The sequence below is a fragment of the Antechinus flavipes genome, chromosome 4 (genome assembly GCF_016432865.1).
Source record: "Antechinus flavipes isolate AdamAnt ecotype Samford, QLD, Australia chromosome 4, AdamAnt_v2, whole genome shotgun sequence".
In the NCBI taxonomy this organism is placed as follows: domain Eukaryota; kingdom Metazoa; phylum Chordata; class Mammalia; order Dasyuromorphia; family Dasyuridae; genus Antechinus; species Antechinus flavipes.
The window spans coordinates 177120419-177140181 of NC_067401.1; the positions used below are offsets into that span (position 1 = coordinate 177120419).

Sequence of the window (19763 nt, forward strand, 5' to 3'; positions counted from 1 at the left end):
TCCTTCTTATCCTTCCTTCCTTTTCTCTCTCTAGCCCTTTCTCCTTTTAAGCTTCCTTTTCCTTGTTTTCTTCTTTTCTAGTAAAGTAAAATGCAAGCTCCTTGAAGGCAAGAATTGACATTCTTTCTGCCCAAATCTGTATTCTCATCATGCAACATACTGCCTGGCACTTAATGCTATTTACTGACTATTGAGGCTGTCACTCTCCTCAAAACAGCAAAGGATATTGGAAAGGATCCTGGTCAGGAGCCTTGGGTTTAAATCTCAATTCTGCAATTTATCAGCCATTAACTATAGGGAAAAAAACATATAACTGCTATATACCTCGTTTTATTTCCTTAGCTATAAAATGAGAGAATACTAATATTATTGTCCTTCTGTTGTAAATAAAATTACTTTACAAATATTAAGAAATAATATAAATGTGTGAGCTAATATCATTATTATACTATCTACCAAGTAAATTAAAATTTTCATATATTACTGAACTTCTATCTACCTCTCCTCTCTCTACTTTTGACTACCACTTATCTTGCTTGCCTTTGTCATTATATCTTCAATATTTTTCATTCAATGTACTTTCATGATATTTTAGAATTACCATTTTTTTTCCTTTATTCTATTTTAGGTTGACTAAATCCTGGTACAGAGGGTGACCTTATAGTCAATAAACTATACTCAGATCTCAAAATAGATTTCATGTAAAGCCAATATGGTTTTTAGTAGCAGACTGGCAATCAAAAGATTCTAGAGCTGGAAAGAAACTCAGAGAGCATCTGATTTAACCCTGTAATTTTTACAAATGAAGATAATAAGGTTCAAGAATTTTAAATGACTTAAGACAGCTTCCCACAGGTTCCACATCTGAGCCCAGATCTGCTGACTTCAGAACCAATGTTTTTTCCTCTATACTATATGACAGGAAATCTTGATTCTGACATTTAATGCCTCTGAATCTCATTTTCTGTATTGGTAAAATGGGAATAACAATAGTTGTAATATCTATCTCAGGATTTTTTTAGGATAAAGTGAGATGATGTATATAAATTATACAGTTTAAAACATTTTTTTAAAGTTAGCTATTATTAAATGACAAATCCTGGCCATAGTGTCTTTGTCATTTAAATTATAAAGGGTGCTCTTTCCTTCTTTCATCTTTCGAGTTGGAGAGGGGAGGGGGACTGCTTTACATGCTGACCAGAGCTCTTAATTCACTCTCCACACCATGAAGTGATATTTTTTGGTTTAATGATTGAGATTGAAAGTGATGATTCACTGTGATACATTCTTATTAGGAAGATATATCTTCTAGAAGACAAGGGCCAAATTCATTTTTCTGTATTTTGTTTCTGTAATTCAAAAAAATTCCCTACAAAGAAATTTTCCATGCTATCATTTCATTTTCTTGTCTATATGCTAACTCTTATGCTATTTTCCCAATATTCTTTGCAGTCTAAGTCCTTTAGTGAAAGCAAAAATCGGCACAAAAAAACAAAGGAAACCAAACCAAAGGTGAAGAAGCTCAAATATCATCAGTACATTCCCCCTGATCAAAAGGCAGAAAAATCTCCTCCACCCATGGACTCTGCTTATGCGAAGCTTCTGCAGCAGCAACAACTTTTCTTACAATTGCAAATCCTCAGCCAACAGCAACAGCAGCAAAGATTCAGCTACCCAGGACATCATCAAGCTCAGCTAAAGTGAGTCAGTTATGAACTCATTACAATCTCTCATTTCTATGTCATTTCTTTTTATTTTATTTTTAATGTTGGGGATAAAATAAGCATTTCCTTAACACCATACAATAAAAAGATGATTGTACATAAAACTTCAAATCTACTATGAACAACTTGCTATTCCTTTCAAATATTCATATGTTTGACTATCATGTAATTTTTTTTCTTCCCTCCACTCTCTGCCCTAAAGATATTTTCCTATTTACCTATTGCATGTCACTTATACATTGATCATATGCTATCTTTCATTATTCTGTATCTGGTTGTATACTGTCTTCTATTATTTTAGTTTTGTCTTCCCAGCTAAATTTTTACCAGGGTATTGAAGCCAAAATATGTTAGGGAACTTATGTCTAGAGAGAAATGATGATGAAATAAAGAGATAGCTTGAGAAGAGCAATCCCTCAAAGCAGGAAATTCTGAGTCTGCAAAGAGAACTCATTCCACCAAACCACTGACAGAATAAATGATGCCAATGTGGGTTCCCCTTTGTAAAGTTTAACCCTTTTGAAGACAAGGATTGCTTTTTATGTCATCTGGTGACTTAAAAGTGTCCAGTCAGCAGTCACTGTAGTTTGTTGTTTGTCCTCCCTCAAACCTTAATCTCTTATCACAATTGATATGTTATATGAGCAGACAAAATCATGAGCTAGTCCTGTTTTCCTGCCTCCAAAAGAAATACTAATTAACAGATATTAAAGTGGCGTTAAGAATAAAAGGAGAAATCACTTCTAGACTCCTACCAAAGCAATCAAAATTCTGAAAGATGAGGGGAGGGGAAAGGAACTTGAATAGATAAGGATTAACTTTTCCTCAGAAAGGTATTAACCCTAAGGGAGCAAGTACAATTTATCTCTAAGGGTCTTGTTAATTCTTGGAAGAAACAAAGAAGCTTATTTCTTCTATTTATAATACTATTATGCCCAACTTTAAGAAAATCCAGTGTATAGATTATAAACTTATAAAACTAATAAATTTAGGGCATAATATCACAAATGGAATCTTTCTTAAGTGATAAAGATTTATAGTAGAATTCCTTTAAATAAAATGTTTTAATTTTGTGAAAGTCAATTGTTTGGCCCTACTTTTCAGAAAACATATTAGATAAAATGAAACAACACTTGTATTTAGAGCAAAGAAAGAACTGTAACTCCACATGGAAAAGAGAATATCTCTCTAATTTGTTTCCATATGAATTATAGTTTAGGAGGGAAAGGGACATTATCTAAGCATTTGACACAATATATCCAAGAACTGGATAACTGAATGAGAGTTGACAAAAAAACTCAAAAAAAGAAACAATGCCAAATTTTGTCATTAACTCTCTGTAAATTTAAGATAAAAAAAACTTCTCCTTTATTCATTCTTTCTCATTTCATGGTGGAAAATATTCCTAGTTCTCATCATATTCAAGCTTTTAAACTTTCCTGTACTGGGGATATGGACAATCCAGGCTCTAAATTGTTATGAAGAGCCTAAATAAAAATATGCTGCCAGACTGATCAATCAACCAACACACATTTATTAAAAACCTGCTATGTGCAAGATAAACTGTGAAATTATCTAAAATATCCCAATGTCTATTTTTTAGGGAACCTAATGAAGAATTGATCAGAAATCCAAACTCAGCAGTTTCTATAAGAAATACTTTTCTGTCTCCTGTCAAAACTACTTTTTCTGGACAAACTGGCATTTCTTCTCTCAAGCTTGGTCCTCTTCCATCAAATCTGGATGATCTGAAGGTAGGTATAGGTTTTGGTGGCTTTAAAAAAAAAGAAGAAGAAAAAGAAAAGATTGTATAGTGGAAATCACCAATAGCAGGTTGTGTAGCAGCAATATTATGTGGGTAATATAATAGTAGTCTATATTTGTGCTGTAGCAAAGGAGAGAAGAATTTTTATCATTGCATGAAATCCTAGTCATCAACTACTTTTTAGAACTCCCTGCTCCACACTAATAATGTATTGTGTAATATTAAATAATTGCAATCAACTCCATAATAGTATAACTTGACTCTTTTCCATGAAAGAATCTACCAAAAAATTCTTAGCCAATATATTTTCAGAAGTGGGGAAGTGCAGTATCATCTTTGCAGGAAATTCTCTATTTAAGTCTGCAGTTTGTCTCTATCTTGTAGAAAGTCTAGGCCACTAAGAACCTAAACGATTTGCTCACTGTCACGCAATTGCTTTAGAAGCAGAATTTGGAATCAAGTCTTACTGATTCTGAGACTTGCTTGTTATATACACAGCCTGCTAGAAATCTGTGCACAGACTCTATCCCTTTAACTAAAAGTCATATCTGAGACTAAACACTTCCACATTTATAGTTTTCTATTGGCATTTCATTCATATTTTGGTGGCTACAATCAAAAGATTTTTGCAAAAAAACATGTTCAAATTGTCTAGAGAGAGTATTCTGACCTGGTAAGAACATCTGAAATATTTGTGTTCATGTTGATGCCACATTTTAGGAAAAACATTAATAGGCTAGAGTATATTCAAGGTTGGGAAATGGTAATAACTTTCATATCCATGTTAAAGATTACTTGCATGAAATGAGAAGAAAACCAGGGAAACAGAAAATAGTAGGGGAAAATTTGGGGAAGGAAAATGGAGAAGAGAAGAGAAATGATACCTATTTTTAAATATTTTGTCATAAAAGAGAGAATTTTGATTTGTTCTGTCTAGTTGCAGAGAAGACAACTAAAAACAGTGAATTCAAAGCAGAAAAGCAGATTTGAACTGCAAATAAGGATAACCTTAATCATTGTAGCTGTCCAAAATAGAAACGAGATGTCTTAGGAAGTAATTAGTTTTCTATAACTAGATTCTTGAAACAAATGTTTATCATGGGATAAGCACATTCTCTGCTAAAGAAAAATCACTAAAAATGAAGATGGGGAAAAATAGACTACTGAGATTACATCCAAGAATGGGAGTCAAGGATTTTATTTAGTTTATTTTTACTTGAACCTAAACTTATATTTGACATTATAGAATTCATAGTAAAAATAAGAATACCACCTACAACATGGTTATTTAATGATGAAATAATTTCCCAAATGACCTTACTAAATTTAGTGAGATTATTTCATGAAGAATAGCCTCATCTAGTTCCTTTTTCTTCACAAGGAATTGTGAATAGAATGAAACTTCTTGAGGGAAAAGATTGTTTAATTTTTGTCTTTGTGTCCCTAGTGCCTTTCATACAACTGGTGATGACTGTAACTTTCATCAATTGCAGGGAAATAGATTTCAGTTCAACACAACACAAAAAAACTTCTATTAATAATTAGAACCTTAAGAGGTAGTTCCCAATACTGAAAAAATTCAAGTGGAGACTAGTAGCATTCTATATAAGAGTTTTATGCTTCAGGTAAGAAGTTAAGTTATAGTCATCCTAACTCTGAGATTCTATAATTCACCATCCCTATCAATACCTATTTTAAATTGTAGGTTTTGAGTATATTGGTTTCTTTAATAATCAATCTCTCTACAATAATTTTAAAACTTTAGATATGAGAGTAGGTATCAATTTTAATAGTTACTTAGTTTAATGCATTGCAATCAATATAGGAATCTAATTCGCAACCACTATTCCTTATGAGATGTCTGCATAGCGCTACCTACCTTACATCTATAGGGATGGTTGTCAAGTGAATTAAAATCTAACCAATTTGATTTGAAATGACTCAAAATGTAAATATATCGGAGTTAATTATCAAACATGATTTTATTTAAAATGTCTCATATTTGACCAGAAAGAGTTTGTCTAACAACCTTTAAAAAGATGGTAATATCACCTATGGCCAGTAGAGGACACTCAAAGCTAAAATTCTTCCTTGTGGCTGCTGCTGCTTTCCCTTTTCAATTTTTCCCTTTCAATTACCAAAAATCGCATGACTTCCTCTGCGCCACCGTAGTTTTCTGAATTCCAAATGGACTATTCAAAAAACATTTATCAAGAACTTTCTACATCTAAGGCACTGTGTTCAATGCTAAAAAGAAATACACAATCACAACACACACACACACACACACACACACACGAAAAAACAATACTTCCAAGGAACTTGCATTAATCTTAATATTTTTAATGTAAAAGTTTTTTTCAATTACTTTTCCTTATCCTCTATTTCCCATGGAATATTTTTTTTTCTCTTTCCTATAAGAAAAATAAACAACTATTATGGGAGAAGTAGTTTTCTCCAGGTAGTTAAATAATAATTGATGAATTGGGGTGAGGGCTTAGAGATTAAATAAGAGAAATGTAGTAATTTAATGATTAATGAGGAAATGTCTAAGAATACCCTTAGAACTCAGAATGATGAGATTAAATATGCAAATTAGAAAATCAGTAGACTTATAACCTATAGATAGGTTCACTCCATGTATGGCATTACAAACGGGGTTCATCTTTTTGACCTGTTGCATATATACCAACATTTGCCCTCTATACAAACTCAAAAATATTAATTAATGTATCAAAAAGAATAAGGGAAAATTCAACTAAATATATTCTTATTTTAATTATATAATGAGTTTTTCTGGTTAACAATACACATTTGCACACTATTAATAACAGGTTTTGTTATGAGTATACTGAAAAAACAGTCTAAACTCTAATAGTTCCTTTGTTGTTTTAGGTCTCTGAATTGAGACAACAACTTCGAATAAGGGGTCTACCTGTCTCTGGCACTAAAACAACACTCATGAATCGTCTTCGACCTTTCCAGGACTGCCCTGGAACCACAGTGCCAAACTTTAGTGACATAACTACTATCACTTTTCCTGTCAACCCAGCCAATACTCTAACCAATTATCAGTCCTCCTCTACTAGTGTCTTAACTAATGGCTTCTATCACTTTGGTAGTACCAGCTCCACACCGCCTATTTCCCCAGCTTCATCTGATGTCTCAGTCACTGGATCTCTACCAGATACATTCAATGATACTTCACCATCATTTATTCTGCAGCCCTCTCCTGTCCATATTTGTGCAGAGGAGAGCCTAATGAGCAGCCTCAATAGTGGATGCATTCAGTCTGATTTAGATGTAATTGATTCTGAAAAGGACAAGATGTTAGTAGAGAAGCAAAAGGTAATTAATGAACTTACCATGAAGCTACAGCAAGAGCAAAGACAAGTGGAAGAGTTGAGGATGCAACTTCAGAAGCAGAAGAGGAATAATTGTACAAAGAAGAAACAGTCACAGACACATTTCTTTGGTGTTCCCATTAAAAAAGAAGATACTGTATGCAGTTGCCCTTTTCCATCAAAACAAACATCTGTGAAAATACAGAATAATAGTTCAGAGAAAGAATTAAATACTCAATGCCTTTCCCTTCTAAACAATCATTGTGTAGAGACTATGGGACAGACCAATGTACTTTCTTCCACATTTCTTAGTCCTCAGAATTCTCCCCAACATTCTCCTCTTGGAGCTGCAAAAAGTCCACAACATATCAATCAGTCTCCATCACCCAACAACCATTACCTCCTCTCCTCATCTTCTAGCTCCCAAGAAGAAAGACATAATGGCCTCTCACAAACTCAAAGCCAAATGTGTTCCATTCAGGTAAGGAGCTCCCTGGGGAGATATAAAATTTATTAAGAATGAACTTTTAAAGAGCTACAGTTTATCATTTCAGTTTACAAGATAGGCCATACAGGTCTTCATAAAAAGAATTTGTACTTTAGCTAGGTCTCCTTAGGAAGGAGTCATTCAAATTTTAAAACATTTATTAGATGTCAACTTTTTGTTAATCATTGTGCTAAATAAGTTCTCAGTACCTTCTCTTAGGAAATATACAATCTAGTGGAGAAATGTAACATAAATTAAGATCTTTTCTAGTTCTAGTTTATGATAAAAAGGAAAATATAATATAATAATAATAACTAGAATTTATGTAATACTTTAAGTCCTATGAAATACTTTTAAGTGTTATCTCATTTGGTCGACACAACTCTCTTAAGTAGATGCTATTATTACCCCCTTTAAAAAAAAAATAAAGAAATAGAGACTCACAGAGTTTAAGCAACTTTTACATATAGATAAGCCTGAAATAAGATTTCAAAGTAGATATATTCCTGACTCTAAATCTAGTATTGAAACAATTATACCATGCCATCTCCTTGCTTCTATCTCTACTCTATGAAGTGACACCATAATTTTCTCTACCTGATAATTCATCAAATATTTTAAGATAGTTCTCATAATATAAAAAGGAACATTGGGTCAAGTACCAAGGAAGTAAGTTTTAGTTCTGCTCTGCCTTTTACCACATGATCACTTCAATAAAATTAAAGATATTTGTCCCTTTCCATTCACATGGCCACCAGCTGAGTTCAGATCCATATGTTTGGCCTTTTGTAAAAGTTGAGATTCTCATCTCTCACTCCTCTAAATCACACTTCTTACAAATGCTAAGGACTATTTCTAATGCACAGGTTTTATGTTATTCCCTTGCTAAAAAATTCTAATAGTTTCTAAAATAAGCTATTAAATTCTTTCACATATCTGTACTACCTCCTACCTCACAAGGCTATGGTTATTAGTATTTAATCAGATATGCATATAGAAAACATGTTGTAATTATAAAATAATTGTAAAATTGCTTGTTGGCATTGTTCTTTGAAAATTTGTTTGGGAGACTAGGCATATTATTGTGAATATTTTCACTGAGAGTAAATCTTCAGTTTTTGAAGAGGGATTTTATTTTAGGAACTAACCAAATTAATCACTCAGGGATTTTTAGTTACTTCTTAAGTCAAAGGTTAGATTTTCTCTCCCTGAAAACATTCAAAACAATAAATCTAGGATCTCAAGATAATTCCCAATGAGAAACAAAAACAAATGAACTATATCAGTATTATTAAGATAAGTATGTTTTGGGGGCAGCTGGATGGCACAGTAAATAGCGCGTTGGCCCTAAAGTCAGTAGAATTTGAGTTCAAATCCAGCCTAAGATACTTAATTCTTTCTAGTTGTGTGACCTTGAGCAGTCACTTAACCCCAATTGCCTCAGGGAAAAAAAAACAAAAGTATTTTCCAGGGTATCTTTTGAAGGCATTTTACTTTCACATTGGCTGATTTCTCCTTCTCACTACTGTTAAATGCAGTTTAAGATCACATTAATCATTTTGACTAGCGCATCACATTGTTGAGTCATACTAAGATTGACTCTGGAAATTTTTTCTGGGAAAATTACCTTCCTCTATCTTATACTTAGAAAATTTATTTTCTGAAATTAATTTATCCTTATTAAATTTCACCTTAGTCCTAAATTTTAATCTGTCAACCTATAATCTTCTAATAATACTAGCTATTAATTTAGATATTGAATCATTCATCAAAATATGAATTATTCTTTCCAGCTTTGAGTTATTTTTATATATGGTAACAATGCCATCTGTTAATATGTTATCATCAAAATTCAGTGAAGGGAGAGAATAACTGAATTGACAAAATGTATATCAAAATGTTACTTTGTTTAAAATACAACTGGCCTTATTTCAGCACTGTCATTTTGTTTGGTGTTTTCCCCATATCCTTGAAAATTTAATCACAGTAACATTGATAAGGTTTTCAGTCAGCTATGTGAAACTATTTTAGAGATTATTTTTCAGGAGAAAAGCTACTTTGTGCATTCAACAACATATTTATTGAATGTATGCTATATGTTTATGCTATATCACATGAGTGATTAAAAGATAAATGAGATATTGTCCCTGCCTTCAAGGACCTTACAGATTAGAGAAGGAATAATAAAAAAGTATAAATGATAAAAGAGTTAGAACATGTTATTGCATTTCAGAAGAGGAAGTAAGTACACCAAAAGAATAAGATCCAAATGAGTGAAAATGACTGTTATGAATTTGATAGGAGTGGACCAAGCTGTGTTTGAGTTGATTCACCAGATCCAAGCAGCCACATTTCAGAGTATTAAAAACAACTACAAATGTGATTTCTAAGCCAATATCATTGGAAAGATTGATATAGAGCTAAATAATGATATGTATGTATATATATATATATGTGTGTGTGTGTGTGTGTGTGTGTGTGTTTGTGTGTATGTGTATATAAAGAGAGAGAGAGAAAGAGAGAGAATCACACAGTAAAGACTTGATGACATCACAAGAAGAAATCAGTAGGAGGGAGGGGATAGCAGTAACAACAGCATTGGATAATGAGAAATGCTGAAATAATAGAAACTTTATCAAGGCAGATTGAGATATCCTTACTGCTCAGCTTCTTCTGACATGTGTCTATTTATGTGCTTCTTCCATGTATGTGTCCTCTCACTTGTTGGTGTGGTAATCTGCGGAATAGTAATACATATAAATATCTGGTAAAATGTGAAATAATCTTATCTATATTTTATAATTCTGTTTACTCAAATGCCCTTTATTTTGTCATGCCATATTATTTTCATTCTCCATTTTCATAGGATTACTAGATTAGTAAATGAGAAGAAAGTGTGAACTAGATGATGCCACAAGTAGGCAAACTGATTCAAAGCTATTGAATGACCAGACTAGAGGATTGAATTCATGTTAGTTTAGAAGGAAGTCTCTAGCTGTGTGATCTCAAAGTTTGGCATTGTACTGTTTGATAATTTTGTCAATTCAGTTATTCTCTCCCTTCACTGAACTTTGATGATAACATATTAATAGATGGCATTGTTTACCATATATAAAAATAACACAAAGCTGGAAAGAATAATTCATATTTTGATGAATGATTCAACATCTAAATTAATAGCTAGTATTATTAGAAGATTATAGGTTGACAGATTAAAATTTAGGACTAAGGTGAAATTTAATAAGGATAAATTAATTTCAGAAAATAAATTTTCTAAGTATAAGATAGAGGAAGGTAATTTTCCCAGAAAAATTTCCCAGAGTCAATCTTAGTATGACTCAACAATGTGATATGGTAGTCAAAATAATTAATGTGATCTTAAACTGCATTTAACAGTAGTGAGAAGGAGAAATCAGCCATTTGTTAAGCATCTATTATGTGCCAAGCATTGTACTAAACATTTTATAAATGTTATTTCTTTTGATTCTTAGAACAATGCTGGGAAATAAGTACCAATTTATGGTTAAGAAAACCAAAGCAGACAAAAGTTGAGTGACTTGCCCAAAATTACCAGCTAATAAATGTCTAAAGCTCCATTTAAATTCAGATCTTTCTACTTGATTGCAAACCAAACACTGTACCCACCATGTCACCTAGCTGCCTTTTTTGAGAAGCAAGGCAGATGATAGATCCATTATATTTCATCTTGTTCTATTTACATGTCAGATACTATGTTCACTTTTGAATGCTGTCGAAGAATATCAGTAATCTAAAGAACATCCAGGAGAGAAATCAGAATGGTGAAGGGGTTTAAGATCATATCATGCAAAGCTTTGGAGATGTTTAAGCTAAAAAACAAAATAGATAAAACATGATAGCTTTTTTCAAATATCTGAAGAGTGTCATATAAAAGAAATATTACATTTATTCTTCTCTGTCTCAGAGGCAGGAACTAGCACCAAAATAATTAGAAATTACTGAGAAACAGATTTCAACTCTATATAGAACTTACAAAAAATAGAGTCTACTGCCTTGGAAGATAAGACAATTATAGAAGGGATTCTCTGTCAAGGATAAGTTTGGACTAAGTGCCCTATAATCAAGGAAGACTTTATGAAGAACAATACTTGAGCTCACTTTTGAAGAATGAATCAGATTTAAAAAAAAAAAAAAAGCATGCTTTAATCTACATTAACTTTTTTTAAGTTAATTTAATTTTTTTATCAAAGCTTTTTATTTTTCAAAACATATGCATGGACAGTTCTTCAACATTAGCCCTTGCAAAACTCTGTTCCAATTTTCCTTCCCTTTTCCTTCACTAGATGGCAAATAGGAATGAGTCAGATTTTAATGGCACTCCAGAAAGACAGAGTTTAGAGATAAGGGAGTGGTTTAGCTTGTATACTACTATATGATAGTAGTTGTGGGCTTTAAGATCAGAATGGTAATTGGGACCAAATCGTGGAACTGACTGCTACTATAAGAAGTTCATAATTTTTTTAGTAGAAAATGTTTTGGGAAGGTGAATTACCTAATCAACGGACTATGTAAATTGCCTGTATTAGCAAGATCACTTTGTCAAGGAATATAGGATGAATTAAAAAAGAAATTTTGAAAACAGATAGAAGAGATAATACAATTTTGCAATAGTCTAAGAAAGAGGTACTAAGAACATGGAAATAGGCTAATGGCAGTGGGACTGCCTCTGTGATGATGAATTAGAAAGAAATTGCATCAGCAGAAATTGGAAACTGATTAGATATAGAGAGCAAAGGAAAATATGGAATAAAATATTTATCAGAAATTTTGATCCTGGAAAATGCCAGTTACATCCAGAAAGAAAACTATAGAGTCTGAATGTGCATCAAGGCATTCATTTTCACTTTTTTTGTTTTTTACATTTCTCACAGTATTTTTTTCTTCTGGTCTGATTTTTCTTGTACAAATGACAAATATGGAAATATGTTTAACCTTTATCAAATTGTTTGTTGTCTTGGGAAAGGGGAGGTAAGGGAAGGAGGATGAAAAAATTAGAACACAAAGTTTTACAAAAATGTATGTTGAAAACTAACTTTACGTAAAATACTATTAAAAATAAAAAAAAACTTTTTTTTCAAAAAAGAAGTTTTAATCCTGTTATAAAAATAATTAAAACAATTATGGAAGTTAAAAGTGAGAATTGGTTTGTGGGGATAGGATCATGGAGTTTAGATTGGAATGCATGTCAAGCCCTATATGATTAGTTCAGTTTAGGAAATATTGAAGTTATGTCACTTGATTTTTATATGTGACTTCAGATAGAAGTAAAAACAAAAGTAGGGGAAAAGAAGGAAAAATAGATTACAGGAAGGAAAAAAACACTGACATAATTGGAATGATTGGAAAATTAAAATTGATTCTTTGAAAAGTAGTTTCTTTCTTTTCACTCAGGGGTGTTGCTAGAGATTGAAGAGACCTGAGTATGTTTATAGACATTAAGGAAATAGCCAATGGACAGGAAGGTTTTGAAAATAAGTGAAAGAGCTAGAATAATGGGGACAATTTTGGGGGATAGAATGAAATTCCTTGTGCATATTCAGAGATTAGCCTTGCAAAGGAGAAGGGCCACCTTTTTGTGCCAGACAAGGATAATTACAACTTTTCCTGATCTCTGCAAGTGAAAGCTACCTCAAATTATTTTGTATTTACTTTGAACAAATTTTTGTCCATTTATTTCTATACATATTACTTCCTTACTGGAGCATTTACATTCTTTGAGGAAGGAAGTACTTCCTTTTTTGTCTGTATTCCCACTGTGTGTACATAACAAACTCTCAAATACTTGTTGAGTTGAATTGACTTGAGAAAGTGTTGAGGAAAGCTAGTACTGAATTAGATATCTACTATTAGAGTAGTACTAATTAGATATGGAGATTATTGGTATAATGATCCATTCAGAAGTTAGGAAGTACTCATGCTTTTTGTCAGGGATTAAGATGTATAAAATTGTTTTAGGAAAATTAATTGCATAGCATTAAAGGGGTTACAAATCACCTGAAGAGAAAGGCATGGTAGTGGAGAAATAGCATAGGCTGAAATCAAAGAAGCTGGTCTTAAATTCGGATCCTTTCTAGCTGTGTGACCTTAGAAAAGTTAAATGAAGGGATGTAGCTAAATATCCTCGAAGGTCTCTTTCAGCTTTAAATCCATGATCTTGAGAGACTATCTGAATAAATGCCATGTTTATCTCTTGTTTCTTTCTATAGAGGTCAAAAGTACAAGATCACAGTATTTCAGGCTTCTCTCCTGAATCATCTAGCCTCCACACTCCTTTCTTTGGCACCCAGTCAAACAGTAGCCAGATTACCAGAGGCAATGCTTCTTCCAAAAGCCCTGATGCAAAACACAAGGTAAGCTTTTAGGAATATCTTTTACAGGCATCATTTGAATCTTTCTCCTCCTGAATCTTTTTTTCCCCTCTATTAGAACAAATAACTGAATCCAGTATGGGAAAATAATATTATATTAATAATTTTTTCTATTTTTGAGCCACTTAATTGATTCAGAAAAATATGAATTTGAAGTTGTCACAGGAATCTGGTGTAGAATAGAAACAAATAATTTTAATCCACTGCTCCTCATATTCCCTTGCTTGTAGTTGTTCAGTCATGTCTAACTCTTCAAAACCCTATTGTGTGGAGTTTTCTTTGCAAGGATACTGGAGAGGTTTGCCATTTTCTTCTCCAGTGGATTAATGAAAACAGAGGTTAAATTTTCACAGTTAAAGATTCTGATAAAGGCCTCATTTCCAAAATATATAGAGAACAGACTCTAATTTATAAGCAATCAAGCCATTCCCCAATTGATAAATGGTCAAAGGATATGAACAGACAATTTTCAGATGATGAAATTGAAACTATTTCCACTCATATTGATCAGAGAAATGCAACTGAGATACCACTACACACCTGTCAGATTGGCTAAGATGACAGAAAAAAAATAATAATGAATGTTGGATGGGATGCAGGAAAACTGGGATACTGATGCATTTTTGGTGGAGTTGTGAATGCATACAACCAGTCTGGAGAGCAATCTGGAATTATGCCCAGAAAGATATCAAACTGTGCATACTCTTTGTTCTAGAATTGCTATTATTGGGCTTATATTCCAAAGAAATACTAAAGAAGGGAAAGGGACCTGTATATGCCAAAATGTTTGTGGCAGCCCTGTTTGTAGTGACTAGAAACTGGAAAATGAATGGATGCTCATCAATTGGAGAATGGTTGAGTAAATTGTGGTATATGAATGTTATAGAATATTATTGTTCTGTAAGAAATGACCAGCAGGATGAATACAGAGAGGCTTGGAGAAACTTACATGAACTGATGCTAAGTGAAATGAGTAGAACCAGGAAATCATTATATACTTCAACAGCGATACTGTATGAGGATGTATTCTGATGAAAGTGGATTTCTTCAACAAAGAGAAGATCTAACTCAGTTTCAATTGATCAATGATGGACAGAAGCAGCTGCACCCAAAGAAAGAACACTGGGAAATGAATGTAAACTGTTTGCATTTTTGTTTTTCTTCCCAGGTTATTTTTACCTTCTGAATTCAACTCTTCTGTGCAACAAGAGAACTGTTCGGTTCTGCACACATATATTGTATCTAGGATATACTGTGACATATTTAACATATATAGGACTGCTTGCCATCTGGGGGAGGGGGTGAAGGGAGGGAGGGGAAAAGTCGGAACAGAAGTGAGTGCAAGGGATAATGTTGAAAAAAATTACCCAGGTATGGGTTCTGTCAATAAAAAGTTATAATCATTAAAAAAAAAAAGAAAGAAAAGAAAAGAAAAGAAAACAGAGGTTAAGTGATTAGCCCACAAAACCAGTAAGTGTCTGAGATAGGATTTGAATTCAAATCTCCCTGTCTCCAGGCCCAGAGCTCTCTCCACTGAGCCATCTAGTTGGCCACTTCTGATATTGCACAGAAGGCTAAGAAAACAATTACAATTCACCATGCTCCAAAACTGAACTCAGTATCTATCTCCAAACCAGTTTCTTCTAACTCTAGTTTCTATTAATATAGCACTATTATTATAGAAGAAGGACTATGTATGATGTGTTTGGGAAACAACAATTTAAAAAAACCAAGTTTATTGGTCTCCTCGTTGAGAGTTTATGTTTGTAAATAGTGAAAGCCAAAATTAGAATCCATTGCTAAAAAAGCAGAGCATAAGGAACATATCCTGAAAACATCTCTTCTGTAAAAGAAGAGAGAAAAGTAGGATAGCCAGTAAATTGTATCTCAATTAGTGAGAAATCTATGAGTGAAGGACTTCAAACAAGAAAAACTCCATCATTCAAGTAAGAAGTGATTACTTACAGAGTAGTGGAGAGAAATAATAACCTACTAAAAGCAAGCCATTGTAACTGCCAAAGAAAAGAAACAGACATGTCCACGAACATTAGAAAGATATATGGACCGGATAAAACTGAATTTAAGGAATCAAAATGTAAGTGACTTATGCCTGTAAAACTTTTGGGGAATACACATAATTTTTGATGGAAAGATGCAGAAAAGAAATCTTGATTTTTTTTTTGGTCTTTTATGACTTTATGTTTAACTTCTCATTATTTTCCTTTCCTACTCTTACTCTTCTGTTGTTAGGTAAAGGGATCCCTTCTAAAGGAAAGCATACCAAATAAGGCAAGTCTAGAGCAGGATAGTCCTGCTCCCACAATTTCAACTGATACTATGCTTTTTAGATTGATAAACTAGGAAAAGTTTTTCTAGGAAACTTACTCAATTCCATACAATTAGACTATATGGGTTTTTTTTTGTTGTTGTTGTTTTAATCTAGACTACTAAAATCAGAACCACTCTTTGAAAAAGCAAGAGAGATAGAGACAGAAACAGAAACAGAAAGAGAGAGGTGTGCTGCACATTGATCATCAACCTTTCCCTGTATTTCCCTCATGCATATGGCTGTTTTACATTCTTGTTAGGCAAGGTCAAAACTTTCTGTTATATCCCCAAGTTTTTCAAAATAAAGTTCAGGACTTTCAGAGATAACACAATTTCCCACTCATAAGAATAAAGCAGATAACAGCATGATTTTTTTTTTCTTTCTAGAATAGGAATTTAAACCAAGATCTACAGATCCCCAAGAACTACATGGAGAAATTTTAGGGATCCATGAACCTGATTGGGAAAAAAAATCCTTATTTTCACAAATCTCTAGCTAAAATTTACCATTTAAGTTAATTAGGTAGTACAATGGATAGAGTAATTGATCTAGTCTTGGGAAGATGAGTTCAAAATCCAAATTAGTTCGATGAGCTGGATAAGTCACTTAGCCTCTGTCTGCCTCAGTATTCTCAATATAAAAATAAGGATAATACTAGCACCTAACTTCCAGGGTTCTTTTGACAATAAAATGAGATAATATTCATAAAATGCTTTGCAAACCTTAAGCACTATATAAATTCTAGTTATTACTATTATAATTAGTATTTCCTTTAGTCACTTGAAAAAAAAAGCTTTTTTTTTTTTTTTTTTTTTAAATATAATGGGTCCATAAGCTTTAACCCATTGTAACATTCTTCATGTTCTTTACTTTCTGGAAAAGTGAATTTCATTCTTTGAATGTTCATTTAAACAGAAAAGCTAGAAAAAGTTGACTTTCAAGAGACAAATAAAACACAAAGCTTCAAAACTAAAAAGAGAACTGAATGCTAACTAAATCTCAACTCTATTCAAATGCATTTGTTGCATTTAAAGTGAATCCCTCTACCATATTTTAAGATGAGATGCAAATTTTTAAGCTAAGATGCAAATCAAAAAATATTTTAAGTTCAAACTAATGATACTAGAAGAATATGAATCAAATATTTGTACCAAATATAAGCAGTTTAAAGAAAGAGCAAGGAAGAAAAAAAAAAAGCAGCTTCCCTACATATTAAATATATAATATACTAAAGATAGAGATCTTTAAAAAGAAAGGGGATTCTGTGTCTTCTATACTCTTTTGTTCAATTTCAATTTTTCCTCTTTAAAATGAAGTCTGATCTAACTTTTCATTTAACCATTAAAGCTGTTTCTTTTATATAATTTTTTATTTAATTTTTCCCATGTTAAAGTTAATGATTGACCCTGGTGTACAGGACAAATGATTTTCTAATCCTCTCTTTTCCTGTGTATTTCACTGTAGCAAATGATTCAAAGTCAACAAATGGATGAACTCCTTGATGTCCTCATTGAAAGTGGAGGTATGAAACTGTTGTATTCTCATACTACAGGAAGTGGCATTAACCAGTTTATTATCTTAGATACATTAACTGGTGATTTGATAGCCAGAACAAAAACTAAAATAATCTATTAATGTATTAGTGGCCTTGAGTTTGCAATCCATGCTTATTGCCCAATGGAAAAAAAAGGGAATAAAACATTAACATTTTGCCACTCTGGTAGCCAGTTCCTCACTCTTTCTTTCCTAGGGTTATTTTATTGTCACAAACTCATTTTCATTCTTTTTATCTTTTAATTTATTCCCTCTTTCCCCATTTTTTCCCACAGTACTCTTCTAAATTTTTTCTATTTTAGTTCAAATCTCCTTCTTTTCTTGTTTGCAACAAGTAGAAAACAGAAACAAAAAATTGATGTTTTGGCTCACCTACATAGATTTAAATACATTTAACAATTTTTGTGCTATAAGATTCATTTGTATTAAAACTAGCAAACAAATTGGACAAATTTTTGACTTGATTTTTTTGTCTCTTAAGATCAAACATTTACATCTAACGTTGCATTTGTGTTTTAATAGAAATGCCAGCAAATGCCAAAGAAGATCATTCATGTTTTCAAAAAGTACAAAAGATAACTGGATCTTCTCAAAGTCTTCTCCACAAGTCTTCTGGTCCATTTGAACATATCTCTTCAGCAGCCCAATTTTCTTTTGATCACTGCACAACTAATAGTGACAATCACTTTGAAGTTTTATTGAATTCTCATAGTCCCTTGGGTAAGGTCAGCGATATCACACTTCTAAAAATTGGAATTGAGGAATTTCAATTTGAAGGGATGATGGATAGAGTCTCTGGCAAAGCAACAGATGAATTTTTAGGTTCTCATGAGATCTTGCCAGCTCCTCTCTCTCCCATTCAGCCTCAACTTTCACCTTCTTCCATAGATGGAACAGGTTTACAGATGAGTTTAACAGAATCTCCTTGGGAAACTATGGAGTGGCTAGACCTTACCCCACCAAGTTCTACCACAGACTTTAGTTCTCTTACAGCCACAGGACCAAGCATCTTCAACAGTGATTTCTTGGATATTACTGATCTCAGTTTGAACAATACTATGGACCTTCACTTACAACAGTGGTAAAATAACAAATTTACAATTTTAAGTATTAGCAGGAATGCATTGAAGGATAATCACCAATGCCTTTATTAATAATAGAAGAGATAAAGTAAAAAAGAAACAATAACTCCAGCCAATGGGAAATGGATTCTATTATATAATGTTTATCAATCGTTTGTTACTGAAAATGATTCAAACTATATCTTTCATTGTTGGCTTTTTTTAGAGTTCAGATGCAAAGAATGTCTTTCAATGCCTCTAAGAATCTTATTTTTAAAAAAACAGGATTTTTCTCAAGCATTGTTTGGGTCTTGTCTCATCTTAAAATGAAACCCATTCACATAACTGGACAACTAAGCATATAATGTAGAAGGGGAAAGAGATTTCCTTTAAGAACAAAAAGAATGATTTAAAAAAAATGTTCAAACCTCAGGAAGTGGAATATCTTCATATTATAGGCAATTTATTCATTTGAGCCATCAGTGGAAAAAGACAAAGCCCACTTAATTCCAGGAAAGCTAGGTCAGCAGCTTTTAGCTATAATGTTTTTTCCAAGGAGTGGTTTCATCTGGAGCACAGGCTTTATTTTTTTTAATCCTTGAAAATAACTGACACACCTAAGAAACCCAGGTTAACCCTGTTAAGTATCTTCTTCAACTTCAAGCCCTAGTCAAACAGTTATCATTGTTTTTGAGAAAAAGAACAGTATATACAAAGTGGAGTGGGCTAAAAAAAATCCAGTTTCTGCTCTCTATAAAGGAAGGCATTGGAAAGAGTTTATTATTCCATCTCCAGATTTCCAATTAGAGGGGAGAAGAGACTGAAGAAGGTAGTGTCAGTCAAGGCTTGAGTCAGCAGAATGGTAGTTAAGAAGTAATGAGATTAATTTAACCTTTAGTCAGGAATAGGAAACTATTTAATGTCATACTTTAAAGGGTAAAAATCCATGACCTTTTGGATTTGGGCTAGGAACTGACAAGAATGTTGTAGGACATTCTCTTCAGATCTCACTGTTACTGCCACCCAGTTCTATATTGCTTTAAAAGATATAGAAAGTAGCTATAGATTTGTTTTTAATCACAAATACACTAT

The 19763-nt window shown here is 32.7% G+C and overlaps 1 protein-coding gene across 1 annotated transcript in view; it reads left to right on the forward strand.

Moving 5' to 3' along the window:
• MYOCD (myocardin) overlaps positions 1-18972 on the forward strand; it is a 67481-nt gene extending 48509 nt beyond the window's left edge. The window contains exons 6-11 of the mRNA XM_051996651.1: positions 1453-1700; positions 3328-3478; positions 6385-7314; positions 13566-13709; positions 17521-17578; positions 18133-18972. Coding sequence (XP_051852611.1) covers positions 1453-1700; positions 3328-3478; positions 6385-7314; positions 13566-13709; positions 17521-17578; positions 18133-18695 — 2094 coding nt within the window. The 3' untranslated portion in view covers positions 18696-18972. The remainder of the gene's footprint in view (positions 1-1452; positions 1701-3327; positions 3479-6384; positions 7315-13565; positions 13710-17520; positions 17579-18132) is intronic.
• Positions 18973-19763: the final 791 nt, after the last annotated feature.